We start from the raw sequence: 17,574 nt of genomic DNA on the forward strand, positions 1-17,574 counted from the left end.
AACACATCCCTCCTCTTATTCACTGATCTGCCACTGTTTCTATTTCTGATTATTGGCTGCCTGCTGTAATCAACATGTTGGCGTGATCACGGTTCGTTCAATCAGTCGCTGAATCTGTTGGACTGAGCAGCTGACTGCTCTGTGAGATCATAGCAGATTATTTCCACTTCCACTTTCATTAGACAGGAAGTGGAGGTGTAGACAGATGTGTGTGTGTGTGTGTGTGTGTGTGTGTGTGTGTGTATGTGTGTGTGTGTGTGTGTGTGTGTGTGTGTGTGTGTGTGTGTGTGTGTGTGTGTGTGTGTGCTGACATTGTTGGAAGATGAAGGACATTTAGTCAAGTGTAAATGAAGCTGTGAAGAAATTAACACCTGTCTAAAGCCAGGCTGCTTCTAGGGGTGTGTGTGTGTGTGTGTGTGTGTGTGTGTGTGTCTTCCTTTTCCTTGTTGTTCTTCCTCACGTGATCATACATGTTCGTGGTGTGTGTACGCCATCCACAGACTGAGGTGAAGTACTGAGGCCATTATTCGTGTGTGTGTGTGTGTGTGTGTGTGTGTGTGTGTGTGTGTGTGTGTGTGTGTGTGTGTGTGTGAGAGTGTGTGTGTGTGACAGAGCAAGTTGTGCACATGTTGTTCCTCTTCATGGCTGACAGTGATTGACATTTCAGACACGGTACCAGAGGAACCAGAGTCCGGTCCAGAGGTACCAGAGGTACCAGAGGTACCAGAGGCCAGTCCAGAGCAGCTCAGCCCTCCATCACCACACCTGACACTGAATATAATGTCTCGCTTTTTATTCCTAAATGCAAACAGGAAGCTGTTGGCTGGCAGGGGGGCGTTAGGACTCGATGGCTGTCAGTCATCCCGGAGGAACAAATACAGAGATGAAAAAATACCAACATGATGCTGATGTGTTTGAAGAACCTTGATTAAACTGTTCAAACCTCTCCTCTCAACATGCTGCACACACTGTCACCTCCAGACCAGCAACTTCTAAATAAAAGCATCCCCTAGAAAACCAGGTATTTTCAGTGGATTCCTCAGAATAGTATTACAAGTTCTCATGTGAATACTGTAAACATATGTGCAGTGGCAGTGATGTCTTACTCTACTTGCTGTTAACGGATCCACAGAGCGACCAGTGATGGGCTGCCAGACTCTTCCTACTTCCTGCCATGTGTGCTGCTGTGTACATGGAGAGATGCTCAGGCAGTATGCAGGTGTTCAGCGGGATGGATATGTCTGAGAGCGGGGGGTGTTTCTGCCTCCGTGCAGCCTCACAGTGCAGGGATCAGTTCTGGAGTAGCAGTTTGAAGCGTTCTCAGAGGATTTGCAGCATCTCCTGCTGCCTGGAACGAAGAATTAATGGCAGCTTGTGTTTCATGGTGTAAACTCAACACTTTGCTCTACAGCAGAGAGGACTGCTTCAATACACACACATGTCTAATTGTAACTCATTCGGCAGAACCTAAAAGATATCGAAGAGTCCAGTTTATATTTTGGTTTTATAAATATGAACTGAAAGGGAGTATTTGAGTTTATTGTTTCTGTTCTGCTGATAAAATGAAAACTATGTTCAGAAATGGTTAAAATGCATGGAGAGCTCTGAATGTGGAGACACACAGTTCAGGACCTGCACAACAGAGTCCAACATCAACTATCAACCATCAACCATCAATCATCATCCACCAACCATCAACCATCAATCATCATCCATCAACCATCAACCATCAACCATCAACCATCATCCATCAATCATCATCCATCAACCATCAACCATCAACCATCATCCATCAATCATCATCCATCAACCATCAACCATCAACCATCATCCATCAATCATCATCCATCAACCATCAACCATCAATCATCATCCATCAACCATCAACCATCATCCATCATCCATCATCCATCAACCATCAACCATCATCATCCATCATCCATCAATCATCATCCATCAACCATCAACCATCATCCATCATCCATCAATCATCAACCATCAACCATCAACCACCATCTATCATCCATCAATCATCAACCATCAATCATCATCCATCAATCATCATCCATCAATCATCCATCCATCAACCACCATCTATCATCCATCAATCATCAACCATCATCCAGCAATCATCAACTATCATCCATCATCCATCTTCCACCATCCATCATCCATCAACCATCATCCATCATCCATCAATCATCATCCATCATCCATCAATCATCCATCCATCAACCACCATCTATCATCCATCAATCATCAACCATCATCCATCAATCATCAATCATCAACCATCATCCATCAACCATCAACCATCAACCATCATCCATCAATCATCAATAATCATCCATCATCCATCAACCATCAATCATCATCCATCAACCATCATCCATCAATCATCAATAATCATCCATCATCCATCAATCATCAACCATCATCCATCAATCATCAATCATCAATCATCATCCATCATCAATCATCAATCATCATCATCCATCATCCATCAATCATCAGTAATCATCCATCATCCATCAATCATCAGTAATCAACCATCATTCATCAATCATCAATAATCATCCATCATCCATCAACCATCATTCATCAATCATCAATCATCATCCATCAATCATTACCCATCATCCATCAGTGATGTCATCGTTGGTTCATGAATGTTATGAATCCTCCAGTTCAGATTCTGTCCGTCACCATCGTTACCAGTTCAGAGCGGTTTGGAGCAGGAAGTGACCATATTTGGACGAGCTGGGGGAGGAGCCAGCGGTGGATCTGACCGATCTGATTGGAAACCTGACGATACTACGTCCCGCCCACCGATAGCTGTAACCTGACTGCACCACAGGCCTGTCAATCAAACAGACACGCCCCCAAAATCAGGTGTTCTTGAATCTTCTTTTCTAATGAATGAGGGATTATTTTCAGATGGAGCTCCAGAAAACTAATAAGAAGGAGTGACTTTAGCTAACAACACCGAGATAACTGATGGACACATTTTATTCACTTTGGATTTGATGAGAGAAGTTGAATGGGAGTCTATGGAGCCGGAGGCTTTTTGGAGACGACCTCTAGTGGCACTCGCTGGTATTGCAGCTGAAGACACTTCTGGATCAGAACCATTTTACAGACCTGAAGCTACGAACTCTTTTAGAAACAATCTGTGTTTGAATCAAGAAACCCCCACTTGTTTGTGGTGTGTGTGTGTGTGTGTGTGTGTGTGTGTGTGTGTGTGTGTGTGTGTGTGTGTGTGTGTGTGTGTGTGTGTGTGTGTGTTAGTACTCACTACTTATAGGTCTCTGAGCGAACATATTCAAACACATGAGACACTCCAAGCTGGAACTGGTCCGCTATGGGAGTCACCCACGGATTATTCTCTGCCTTGAACACCTGCTTCGGACCGGTCAGATCCAGATTACCTGCAGACACACACACAAACACATCACTGAACACACACACACACCACTGAATATACACACACACACACACACACACACACACACACACACACACACACACACACACACACACACCACTGAACACACAAACACAAACACAGGTGTGTGTGTGTGTGTGTGTGTGTGTGTGTGTGTGTGTGTGTACCTAGTTCCGGCGGTAGAACAGTCAGTCTGTTTCCCTGGATGTGAAGCTCTTTGAGTTGAGCCAGGTCTCCGATCTCCTTCGGTAGTGAGATCAGGTCGTTGTCTCTGAGACTCAACTGTCCAGAAGAAAGAGCAGAACAACGTTTCACACTCACGTTAATAAATCATCAAATTCAGTGGGTTTCACTTCAGCAGTCGAAGTCCTGACCCTCCGGCTCATTTCAGGGTTCCTCTCTGTTTTCAGTCACTCAGATCATCCAGGTAGGAGGGTGTCTCTGTGTTACCATGCTTTTAGTTTCACCTGAATTTGGACAGTTTGGAAGCTGAAACCAAGGCGGGGCAGGTCACTGGTGACAACAGGCCAGAAGCTCCCCTTCAGGTAGGAGGCACCACGACCCGGAGGGGTGCGTGGTACCGGACACAACCAATCCCAGGGGTCCAACACACAGACCGTGTGTGACCCGGTTCTACGCGCCTACAGACCAGAGTGGACCTGAAAGTAGCTCCTCCCAGCTGACAGGTGATGGACTTCAGCGTCAGACCCAGAGGGGCGGAGTCTGTTCACACTCATGTCCAACTGTCTTCCATCTGACCTCCATCTGTGAAACTCTACAATTACCGGTTCATTGTTCAGTCCCCGCAAGATTTATCTGAGTGTTTTTGTGATGGTTTCGATCAAACATGGTTGATTTTGCGATGGATTTCTCATAAATGTTTGTATAATTTGTGGAGTTTTAAATGAGTTTATTGCTTAAAATTGTGGGAATTAGAAAAAAATTAAATTTCAGAAAGAAAAATTAATTTTTTTTGAAACGCTACCTGATGAAGGAATACATGTGTAATCACTTCCTGTGATAATAATACTGCTGCACATCACAAATATTTTAGTTCTAATCTTTTTTTTTATGTATTTATTGAACCGTGGAGATAAAAGTTCCTAAAAGGTCCTAAAACCTCCTAAAAACTGCTAAAAGGTCCTAAAAGCTGTGTATTTTTTCAGAACAGACCGTCTGTGACTGGAATATAGAAACAAGGACTACATCAGCTGTCAAAATAAGAGCTTTAGATGCTGATGACCATCAGGTGTTTTCAGTTAGTGGACGACCATCAGGTGTTTTCAGTCAGTGGACGACCATCAGGTGTTTTCAGTTAGTGGACGACCATCAGGTGTTTTCAGTCAGTGGACGACCATCAGGTGTTTTCAGTTAGTGGACGACCATCAGGTGTTTTCAGTCAGTGGACGACCATCAGGTGTTTTCAGTTAGTGGACGACCATCAGGTGTTTTCAGTCAGAGGATGACCATCAGGTGTTTTCAGTTAGTGGACGACCATCGGGTGTTTTCAGTCAGAGGATGACCATCAGGTGTTTTCAGTTAGTGGACGACCATCGGGTGTTTTCAGTTAGTGGACGACCATCGGGTGTTTTCAGTCAGTGGACGACCATCAGGTGTTTTCAGTCAGTGGACGACCATCAGGTGTTTTCAGTCAGAGGATGACCATCAGGTGTTTTCAGTTAGTGGACGACCATCGGGTGTTTTCAGTTAGTGGACGACCATCGGGTGTTTTCAGTCAGTGGACGACCATCAGGTGTTTTCAGTCAGTGGACGACCATCAGGTGTTTTCAGTCAGTGGACGACCATCAGGTGTTTTCAGTCAGTGGACGACCATCAGGTGTTTTCAGTTAGTGGACGACCATCAGGTGTTTTCAGTTAGTGGACGACCATCAGGTGTTTTCAGTCAGAGGATGACCATCAGGTGTTTTCAGTCAGTGGACGACCATCAGGTGTTTTCAGTCAGTGGACGACCATCAGGTGTTTTCAGTTAGTGGACGACCATCAGGTGTTTTCAGTCAGAGGACGACCATCAGGTGTTTTCAGTTAGTGGACGACCATCAGGTGTTTTCAGTTAGTGGACGACCATCAGGTGTTTTCAGTTAGTGGACGACCATCAGGTGTTTTCAGTTAGTGGACGACCATCAGGTGTTTTCAGTCAGAGGACGACCATCAGGTGTTTTCAGTTAGTGGACGACCATCAGGTGTTTTCAGTCAGAGGATGACCATCAGGTGTTTTCAGTTAGTGGACGACCATCAGGTGTTTTCAGTCAGAGGATGACCATCAGGTGTTTTCAGTTAGTGGACGACCATCAGGTGTTTTCAGTTAGTGGACGACCATCAGGTGTTTTCAGTCAGAGGATGACCATCAGGTGTTTTCAGTCAGAGGACGACCATCAGGTGTTTTCAGTTAGTGGACGACCGTCAGGTGTTTTCAGTTAGTGGACGACCATCAGGTGTTTTCAGTTAGTGGACGACCATCAGGTGTTTTCAGTTAGTGGACGACCATCAGGTGTTTTCAGTTAGTGGACGACCATCAGGTGTTTTCAGTCAGTGGACGACCATCAGGTGTTTTCAGTTAGTGGACGACCATCAGGTGTTTTCAGTCAGAGGATGACCATCAGGTGTTTTCAGTTAGTGGACGACCATCGGGTGTTTTCAGTTAGTGGACGACCATCAGGTGTTTTCAGTTAGTAGACGACCATCGGGTGTTTTCAGTTAGTGGACGACCATCGGGTGTTTTCAGTTAGTGGACGACCATCAGGTGTTTTCAGTCAGTGGACGACCATCAGGTGTTTTCAGTCAGTGGACGACCATCAGGTGTTTTCAGTCAGTGGACGACCATCAGGTGTTTTCAGTCAGTGGACGACCATCAGGTGTTTTCAGTTAGTGGACGACCATCAGGTGTTTTCAGTTAGTGGACGACCATCAGGTGTTTTCAGTCAGAGGATGACCATCAGGTGTTTTCAGTCAGTGGACGACCATCAGGTGTTTTCAGTCAGTGGACGACCATCAGGTGTTTTCAGTTAGTGGACGACCATCAGGTGTTTTCAGTCAGAGGACGACCATCAGGTGTTTTCAGTTAGTGGACGACCATCAGGTGTTTTCAGTTAGTGGACGACCATCAGGTGTTTTCAGTTAGTGGACGACCATCAGGTGTTTTCAGTTAGTGGACGACCATCAGGTGTTTTCAGTCAGAGGACGACCATCAGGTGTTTTCAGTTAGTGGACGACCATCAGGTGTTTTCAGTCAGAGGATGACCATCAGGTGTTTTCAGTTAGTGGACGACCATCAGGTGTTTTCAGTTAGTGGACGACCATCAGGTGTTTTCAGTCAGAGGATGACCATCAGGTGTTTTCAGTTAGTGGACGACCATCAGGTGTTTTCAGTCAGAGGATGACCATCAGGTGTTTTCAGTCAGAGGACGACCATCAGGTGTTTTCAGTTAGTGGACGACCATCAGGTGTTTTCAGTTAGTGGACGACCATCAGGTGTTTTCAGTTAGTGGACGACCATCAGGTGTTTTCAGTTAGTGGACGACCATCAGGTGTTTTCAGTCAGAGGATGACCATCAGGTGTTTTCAGTCAGAGGATGACCATCAGGTGTTTTCAGTCAGAGGACGACCATCAGGTGTTTTCAGTCAGAGGACGACCATCAGGTGTTTTCAGTTAGTGGACGACCATCAGGTGTTTTCAGTCAGTGGACGACCATCAGGTGTTTTCAGTTAGTGGACGACCATCAGGTGTTTTCAGTCAGAGGACGACCATCAGGTGTTTTCAGTTAGTGGATGACCATCAGGTGTTTTCAGTTAGTGGACGACCATCAGGTGTTTTCAGTTAGTGGACGACCATCAGGTGTTTTCAGTTAGTGGACGACCATCAGGTGTTTTCAGTCAGAGGACGACCATCAGGTGTTTTCAGTCAGAGGATGACCATCAGGTGTTTTCAGTTAGTGGACGACCATCAGGTGTTTTCAGTCAGTGGACGACCATCAGGTGTTTTCAGTTAGTGGACGACCATCAGGTGTTTTCAGTTAGTGGACGACCATCAGGTGTTTTCAGTTAGTGGACGACCATCAGGTGTTTTCAGTTAGTGGACGACCATCAGGTGTTTTCAGTTAGTGGACGACCATCAGGTGTTTTCAGTCAGAGGACGACCATCAGGTGTTTTCAGTTAGTGGACAACCATCAGGTGTTTTCAGTTAGTGGACGACCATCAGGTGTTTTCAGTCAGAGGACGACCATCAGGTGTTTTCAGTTAGTGGACGACCATCAGGTGTTTTCAGTCAGAGGATGACCATCAGGTGTTTTCAGTTAGTGGACGACCATCAGGTGTTTTCAGTTAGTGGACGACCATCAGGTGTTTTCAGTCAGTGGACGACCATCAGGTGTTTTCAGTTAGTGGACGACCATCAGGTGTTTTCAGTTAGTGGACGACCATCAGGTGTTTTCAGTCAGAGGATGACCATCAGGTGTTTTCAGTCAGAGGACGACCATCAGGTGTTTTCAGTCAGAGGACGACCATCAGGTGTTTTCAGTCAGAGGACGACCATCAGGTGTTTTCAGTCAGAGGACGACCATCAGGTGTTTAATTTAAAGAACACACATCTATTAAAGTCAGAACTTCACAACATGTTAGTTGAACACAAAGAGAGTTGTTGACGCTCATCAGGCTGGAAAAGGTTCTAAAATATTTCTAAGGACTCCACCGACCTACAGTCAGACTGATGGTGAACAAAATGAGGACATTCAACACCATCGTTAAGAGGTTGAGAGTTTGACTTACTATTTGCAGCTTGGTGAGCTTCCCGATGTCAGCAGGTAGAACCTCGAAGTCATTGTCACTCAAATAAAGAGCTCGAAGAGTGGCTGAAAGCAGAGATCTCCGTTAGTGTGTGTGTGTGTGTGTGTGTGTGTGTGTGTGTGTGTGTGTGTGTGTGTTATTGAACTCACTGAGGTAGAAGAAGTTTCCAGGCAGGGAGTTCTGGTTCAGGTTGTTGTAGGTGAGGTCCAACACTTCCAGCGCCGGCAGCGACCCGAACCCTCGGGGCAAGCCGCTCAGACGGTTCATCCTGCGCTCACAAAAACACACACATGGAAGACACACTGTACATTACACACACAAACACACAACCGAAAAATGCCCTGAATTTGAATTTATTCAAGATTATTACAGGAGCCTGATGTTACACCTTTCAGCTGTTTATTTGTGAACTTGATCTCCAAAAGAAGATCAAGTATCAAAAACCATCTGGACCCAGTTTTACATCTCAGCTTCTCTCTGGAGCTCCACCACAAACAGCTCACCGACATCAGTGAGCCTCTCCTCTGATTGGCCGACTCGTTTCTGAGCCCAAACGAGGAGGAGTAGAAGGAGGAGGGGGAGGGCGGGAGGAGGAGGAGGAGGAGCAGAAGGAGTAGAAGGAGGAGGAGGATTTGATGAAGAGATGCCAGCTGACTTTATGTACATATGTGCTCAGCGTGCCGGAGTCACAGGAACAAACGTTCTATTTCATCTCTGTGTTTGACAAATACAATTAAAGTTCGATCACACCGACGCATGTCTACCGATACACACACACACACCACACACTCACACACACACTCACACACTCACACACACACACACACACACACACCACACACTCACACACACACTCACACACTCACACACACAACCAACAGGAAAATAAACACAATGAAAAGTGAATGCACAAGCTGAATACTAGTGCGAGGCTTAGACATCCACATGGTGTTTGTTCGTGGATCAATACACACTGACGCTCCGTCCTAATCCTGCTGTCACTGACATCCTGTCTGTGTGAGCCTGCACTCATATCTACACACACACACACACACACACACACACACACACACACACACACACACACACACACCTTCAGGTCGAGGTTGGATCCGTTTACATTAGTGATGATATAGTTCGTGTTACACATCCAAAAAAAAAAAGATAATTCAGAGCAAAGGATGAAACTGAAGTTGTCCTGTGGTCGGGAGGCCAACAGCTACAGGATGCAACCAGCAGCAGTGTGTGTGTGTGTGGGGGTGTGGGTGTGTGTGTGTGTGTGTGTGTGTGTGTGTGTGTGTGTGTGTGTGAGAACAACACAACACATACCCCAGGTTGAGGTGTTTGAGCTTCTGCAGACTGCTGATCTGAGTCGGCAGCTCTTCAATCTGGTTGTTGAACATGTTCAGGACCTCCAGGTTCTTCAGCTCCGAGATGTTGGCAGGCACAGCTGGAAGTACACGACACGGAGGGGAGATGTGAGACTGTTATCTTTACACACACACACATAGACACATTTACACTTCTTCAACATGTCCATCGCTCTGTGGTTCCCACTCCTCAGCTACTGACCACCAGGTCATCATCACACACAGCAGGTCGCTGACTTGGTTTTTTTAGGACTGTGATTCCTCCCACAGATCAGGCGGCTGGAAGGTCTTTCAGGGTGAGTACTTTCCCTATGAGTCACACAGTTCACAAACTCCACATTCTATTTGTGATATATTGATATTTTTCAAATTAGCATTTTCATTCATCTCAAAGAAGGATATATTGCTGAATGTTCCTCAGTGTTCCAGAGTTTTCCCTAATGTTCCTAATCATTCCTGAGTGTCCCTGAACATTCCTGAGTATCCTTGAATGTTCCTGAGTGTTCCTGAATTTTCCTGAGTGTTCCTGAATTTTCCTGAGTGTTCTTGAGTATTCCTGAGCGTTTACGAGTGTTCCTGAGTTTCCTAAGTGTTCCTGAGTTTTCCTGAATGTTCCTGAGTTTTCCTGACTGTCCCTGAGCGTTCTTGAGTGTTCCTGAGTTTTCGAAGTGTTCCTGAGTATTCCTGAGTGTTCCTGAGTTTTCTAAGTGTTCCTGAGTATCCCTCAATGTTCCTGAGTATTTCTGAATGTTCCTGAGCGTTCTTGAGTGTTCCTGAGTTTTCGAAGTGTTCCTGAGTATTCCTGAGTGTTCCTGAGTTTTCGAAGTGTTCCTGAGTATTCCTGAGTGTTCCTGAGTTTTCTAAGTGTTCCTGAGTATTCCTGAGTGTTCCTGAGTTTTCGAAGTGTTCCTGAGTATCCCTCAATGTTCCTGAGTATTTCTGAATGTTCCTGAGCGTTCATGAGTTTGCCTGAGTGTTTCTGAGCATTCCTGAATGTTCCTGAACGTTTCTGAATGCTCCTGAGTTTTCCTGAGAGTTCCTGGACATTATTGAACATTCCTGAACGTTCCTGAGTGTTCTTGAGTATTCCTGTACGTTCCTGAGGGTTCCTGAGTGTTTTTGAGTGTTCCTGAGTGTTCCTGTTTGTTCCTTTGGAGCGCCTCCAGGTGAGTAACGACAGAAACGATGTTATCCTGGTTTTGTCTGATACAAGCTATTTATAACCGAGCAGAGGGATGAGTTTAATCTTTTCATCTCCAGCAGCAGATTAGAAAACACACCAGAAGGTGAACATGTCCTGACAAAAGAAGAGCTGTGATTCTGATAAAAAAAAATGGAATAGAAACCTTCTCTGATGATTTCATGTGTTCTGTACCTGAAGTTTTGGCTCCTGAGACGAATGTAGATTATAAAACAGTGAGAAATGATCCCAAACTTTTATGTTAAAAAATACGTTAAAATATTTTTATTCTCACACTGTCTTGTTAAAATATGTTCATCATCAGGAAAATCGACTCCTGTGAAAACACTGAAACGATGTCAATCAATTATGTAGAGGGTTCATCATCCAGCAGCTGACAAACACCGTCAGCGCCGGTTATTAGCTCCTCACATTTTCACCTTTTCTGTGACATTTTAAAGGTCAACAGTCAACGTGCAGCCGAAAATGTGTTTTTGTCCCAACCTAAACATTCAGCTCGTTGTTGTAGAAGAGTGAGACCACCAGAAGATATTTTCATTTAAAAATATGCAATGAGAACGATTTATGTTTTTTCCATTAAGAAATGACTCACAACAATGAATCAATTACAATAATGAATTAACGAATGGCTGCGGTTTGAATAGATAACGATGTGTAACGTTCCCTGATGGTTTACAGTCCTTCTGACCTCACTGAAAACAACATTATGTTCCTGTTTCAGAACAAGATGTATTTTCTTTTTAATTAGTCTGAAATTCTAAATGTGATGTGATCATTCACTGATCTAAATGTTGCTTCATCAGTTAAAGCTCAGGTCAGTCTGAGCGTGGCGACGGCTGTGGTGACCTCTGCTGGTGAAAAACATCATCACATCTCTTCAACGTTGTCCCCTGCAGTTCCACAACAAACTAGAAAAAATGTGAAACAACAGAACAAAAGGAGAAACAGGAAGTGATGGGGTTTGTGGGAAATGTGTTCTTCACATTAAAATGATGATTAAATGTTTGTGATCAAAGGAAGTGATTCCATATTACTGGATGTTAAATGAGTTTTCTCCACACGTCCAGTTGTCAGAGACGTCTCTTTGTTTGTTTCATCCAGCAGGTCTATGTGTTGAATGAACATGAATTAAACAGCATCTAAAGCTCTTATTTTGACAGCTGATGTCGTCCTTGTTTCTATATTCCAGTCACAGACGGTCTGTTCTGGAAATATACACAGCTTTTAGGACCTTTTAGGACCTTTTAGGACCTTTTAGGAGGTTTTAGGAGCTTTTAGGAGCTTTTATCTTCACAGTTCTCTAAGTTCAATAAATATATAAAAAAGATCAGAACTAAAATATTTCTGTGATGTGATGCGACTTTTCAAAATAAAAGCCCTCCAGTCAGGATTTTATGAGTTAAATCTTATATTGTTATATATTATTACATATGTTTTGACACTTTTCAAAGCAGGTCGGCCAAACAGGAGTTGCGAGCACCGCAAGAGGAATTTAAAGAACATTGTTGTAATTGTAGATATGGAAAATATTGTGTTTATTCTGCGTGATGTTGAGGGTTTGGATGATGAGATTATTTAACTCGTTCTTCACAGATTGAAAACAAGGATTAAAAAGAGCTTCATGCTGTCATCTGACACAGTGATGAATGAGTTGGGACTGGTTCAACCCGGTCCCTCGGCCGGACAGCTTACCTATGAGCTTGTTGTGGCTGAGGACCAGCTGAGTGATGTTGGACAGAGTGACTGAAAAAACACAGAACATCAAGTCAACACATCAACTCCACATTTCATTTTGTTTCCTCCTGCAGCTCATCGTACTGGTTCACACGTTCAGAAACAGGACTGCCATAAATCATATATGTATGTGTGTGTGTGTGTGTGTGTGTGTGTGTGTGTGTGTGTGCGTGTGTGTATATATACACTCAAAGAGGGAGGGCTTGAACATGTAACACATCATGACCAGGAAAAAAAGAAAAATGGGTTCAGCACGGCACCAAAGGTTTCAGCCGTTTCTGGTGGAACCACTAAATGGGTGCACGGCTGAGGAGTGACATGACATGAGGTGAAGTGGGAGCACCTGAATGTTTGAGCTCACGTTTCAGCCTGGAGACGCGACTGGTAGGTCTTTGGCTATCATGTGATTAATACTGACATCAGTAGAGTTCAGATTACTGGATTTAATTGAACATTTAATTATTTGTCATACAGTTTTGATTTAGTTGATTGATGAACTTTGTAGCTGTTTAATTTGATTTACTGAAGAAATGTGTGTATTGTTTAAAGGGTTGACTTTGGTTGAATATAGTTCATGAGGATGTGTTTGTTTGATTTTACACGTTTTCCTTTTGTTTTCTTTCTAAAGAAAAAATAAAGATCAGAACCAGAGTGAAGTTTCATATCAGCAGACAGGCTGCCATTTAATTATATTTAGGATTTATTTTCCCAGTCGACTTGAAACGTATTCAATCAGGACCAACCATCGAGCTGTGGGAGGAGCCAGAGATGGGGAGAGGGGGGGTGGAGAGTCTCTTTTATGTGTTTTTGCGTAAAATAAATTAAGTACACTCATATTATATTTGATAGCATTAAATTTTGTATTTGCAGATCAATGCAACGTGTTCATCATATCGAATTTAATATAATAAGTAATATAATGTAGTTTCTACTTGTTCTAGTTCTATTAAATGACCCATTTGGTGAAGTCGGGTCTCTTTTGGTCCTTTTTGGTCGCTCTGAGCACCCGTACCGTAACACCACGGATAGTCACGCACTTACAATCCTAGAGGAGGCTAGCTGGACCGGTTTGGTTTGAACACATGACACGGAGCTAAAATGTTAAAAACACATGAGAACATGATATCTTTGTTCCTCAGATATCTTTGTCCATCAGATATCTTTGTTCATCAGATATCTCTGTTCATCAGATATCTTAGTTCATCTGACATCTTTGTTCATCAGATATCTTACACGACGGTCTCTATGACGCTGTTGTTAATTAATAACTAGTTGTTATACAACGTCTATATGACACTGTTGTTCATTAATAACCAGTTGTTCATTAATAACTAGTTGTTATATGACGTCTCTATGACGCTGTTGTTCATTAATAACTAGTTGTTATACGACGTCTATATGACGTTGTTGTTCATTAATAACTAGTTGTTATATGACGGTCTATGACGCTGTTGTTCATTAATAACTAGTTGTTATATGACGTCTCTATGACGCTGTTGTTCATTAATAACTAGTTGTTATACGACATCTCTATGACGCTGTTGTTCATTAATAACTAGTTGTTATATGACGGTCTATGACGCTGTTGTTCATTAATAACTAGTTGTTATACGACGGTATATGACGCTGTTGTTCATTAATAACTAGTTGTTATACGACGTCTATATGACGCTGTTGTTCATTAATAACTAGTTGTTATACGACGTCTATATGACGCTGTTGTTCATTAATAACTAGTTGTTATACGACGTCTCTATGACGCTGTTGTTCATTAATAACTAGTTGTTATACGACGTCTATATGACGCTGTTGTTCATTAATAACTAGTTGTTATACGACGTCTATATGACGCTGTTGTTCATTAATAACTAGTTGTTATACGACGTCTCTATGACGCTGTTGTTCATTAATAACTAGTTGTTATACGACGTGTATATGACGCTGTTGTTCATTAATAACTAGTTGTTATATGACGGTCTATGACGCTGTTGTTCATTAATAACTAGTTGTTATACGACGTCTATATGACGCTGTTGTTCATTAATAACTAGTTGTTATACGACGTCTATATGACGCTGTTGTTCATTAATAACTAGTTGTTATACGACGGTCTATGACGCTGTTGTTCATTAATAACTAGTTGTTATACGACGGTCTATGACACTGTTGTTCATTAATAACTAGTTGTTATACGACGTCTATATGACGCTGTTGTTCATTAATAACTAGCGGTTATACGACGTCTATATGACGCTGTTGTTCATTAATAACTAGTTGTTATACGACGTCTCTATGACGCTGTTGTTCATTAATAACTAGTTGTTATACGACGTCTATATGACGCTGTTGTTCATTAATAACTAGCTGTTATACGACGTCTATATGACGCTGTTGTTCATTAATAACTAGTTGTTATACGACGTCTCTATGACGCTGTTGTTCATTAGTAACTAGTTGTTATATGACGGTCTATGACGCTGTTGTTCATTAATAACTAGTTGTTATACGACGTCTCTATGACGCTGTTGTTCATTAATAACTAGTTGTTATATGACGGTCTATGACGCTGTTGTTCATTAATAACTAGTTGTTATACGACGTCTATATGACGCTGTTGTTCATTAATAACTAGTTGTTATACGACGGTCTATGATGCTGTTGTTCATTAATAACTAGTTGTTATACGACGTCTATATGACGCTGTTGTTCATTAATAACTAGTTGTTATATGACGGTCTATGACGCTGTTGTTCATTAATAACTAGTTGTTATATGACGGTCTATGACGCTGTTGTTCATTAATAACTAGTTGTTATACGACGTCTATATGACGCTGTTGTTCATTAATAACTAGTTGTTATATGACGGTCTATGACGCTGTTGTTCATTAATAACTAGTTGTTATACGACGTCTATATGACGCTGTTGTTCATTAATAACTAGTTGTTATACGACGTCTATATGACGCTGTTGTTCATTAGTAACTAGTTGTTATACGACGTCTATATGACGCTGTTGTTCATTAGTAACTAGTTGTTATACGACGTCTATATGACGCTGTTGTTCATTAATAACTAGTTGTTATACGACGTCTATATGACGCTGTTGTTCATTAATAACTAGTTGTTATACGACGTCTATATGACGCTGTTGTTCATTAATAACTAGTTGTTATACGACGTCTACATGACGCTGTTGTTCATTAATAACTAGTTGTTATACGACGTCTCTATGACGCTGTTGTTCATTAATAACTAGTTGTTATACGACGTCTATATGACGCTGTTGTTCATTAATAACTAGTTGTTATACGACGTCTATATGACGCTGTTGTTCATTAATAACTAGTTGTTATACGACGGTCTATGACGCTGTTGTTCATTAATAACTAGTTGTTATATGACGGTCTATGACGCTGTTGTTCATTAATAACTAGTTGTTATACGACGTCTATATGACGCTGTTGTTCATTAATAACTAGTTGTTATATGACGGTCTATGACGCTGTTGTTCATTAATAACTAGTTGTTATACGACGTCTCTATGACGCTGTTGTTCATTAATAACTAGTTGTTATACGACGTCTCTATGACGCTGTTGTTCATTAATAACTAGTTGTTATACGACGTCTCTATGACGCTGTTGTTCATTAATAACTAGTTGTTATACGACGTCTATATGACGCTGTTGTTCATTAATAACTAGTTGTTATATGACGGTCTATGACGCTGTTGTTCATTAATAACTAGTTGTTATACGACGTCTATATGACGCTGTTGTTCATTAATAACTAGTTGTTATACGACGTCTATATGACGCTGTTGTTCATTAGTAACTAGTTGTTATACGACGTCTATATGACGCTGTTGTTCATTAATAACTAGTTGTTATACGACGTCTCTATGACGCTGTTGTTCATTAGTAACTAGTTGTTATACGACGTCTCTATGACGCTGTTGTTCATTAATAACTAGTTGTTATACGACGTCTATATGACGCTGTTGTTCATTAATAACTAGTTGTTATACGACGTCTATATGACGCTGTTGTTCATTAATAACTAGTTGTTATACGACGTCTATATGACGCTGTTGTTCATTAATAACTAGTTGTTTTGTGACGTCTCTATGACGCTGTTGTTCATTAATAACTAGTTGTTATACGACGTCTATATGACGCTGTTGTTCATTAATAACTAGTTGTTATACGACGTCTCTATGACGCTGTTGTTCATTAATAACTAGTTGTTATACGACGTCTCTATGACGCTGTTGTTCATTAATAACTAGTTGTTATACGACGTCTCTATGACGCTGTTGTTCATTAATAACTAGTTGTTTTACGACGTCTATATGACGTTGTTGTTCATTAATAACTAGTTGTTATACGACGTCTATATGACGCTGTTGTTCATTAATAACTAGTTGTTATACGACGTCTATATGACGCTGTTGTTCATTAATAACTAGTTGTTATACGACGTCTATATGACGCTGTTGTTCATTAATAACTAGTTGTTTTGTGACGTCTCTATGACGCTGTTGTTCATTAATAACTAGTTGTTATACGACGTCTCTATGATGCTGTTGTTCATTAATAACTAGTTGTTATACGACGTCTCTATGACGCTGTTGTTCATTAATAACTAGTTGTTATACGACGTCTCTATGACGCTGTTGTTCATTAATAACTAGTTGTTATACGACGTCTCTATGACGCTGTTGTTCATTAATAACTAGTTGTTATACGACGTCTATATGACGTTGTTGTTCATTAATAACTAGTTGTTATACGACGTCTCTATGACGCTGTTGTTCATTAATAACTAGTTGTTATACGACGTCTATATGACGCTGTTGTTCATTAATAACTAGTTGTTATATGACGGTCTATGACGCTGTTGTTCATTAATAACTAGTTGTTATACGACGTCTATATGACACTGTTGTTCATTAATAACTAGTTGTTATACGACGTCTATATGACGCTGTTGTTCATTAATAACTAGTTGTTATACGACGTC

General features: G+C 41.8%; 1 protein-coding gene across 2 annotated transcripts in view; it reads right to left on the reverse strand.

Moving 5' to 3' along the window:
* Positions 1 to 17,574, reverse strand: part of rsu1 (Ras suppressor protein 1) — a 37,168-nt gene that overhangs the window by 18,108 nt on the left and 1,486 nt on the right. For both annotated transcript variants that reach the window (XR_011178330.1, XM_069151222.1), the window contains exons 2-7: positions 12,510 to 12,560; positions 9,576 to 9,696; positions 8,396 to 8,514; positions 8,229 to 8,311; positions 3,613 to 3,727; positions 3,296 to 3,428 (exon numbers count right to left, since the gene is read on the reverse strand). Coding sequence is in view for 1 of the 2 variants with exons in the window: in XM_069151222.1 (XP_069007323.1) it covers positions 3,296 to 3,428; positions 3,613 to 3,727; positions 8,229 to 8,311; positions 8,396 to 8,514; positions 9,576 to 9,696; positions 12,510 to 12,560 (622 nt within the window). In the remaining variant the exon portion in view is untranslated. The remainder of the gene's footprint in view (positions 1 to 3,295; positions 3,429 to 3,612; positions 3,728 to 8,228; positions 8,312 to 8,395; positions 8,515 to 9,575; positions 9,697 to 12,509; positions 12,561 to 17,574) is intronic.

Source organism: Embiotoca jacksoni, unplaced genomic scaffold, assembly GCF_022577435.1.
Source record: "Embiotoca jacksoni isolate LCO1_2020_lvr unplaced genomic scaffold, fEmbJac1.0.p SCAF_17, whole genome shotgun sequence".
Classification (NCBI taxonomy): Eukaryota; Metazoa; Chordata; class Actinopteri; family Embiotocidae; genus Embiotoca; species Embiotoca jacksoni.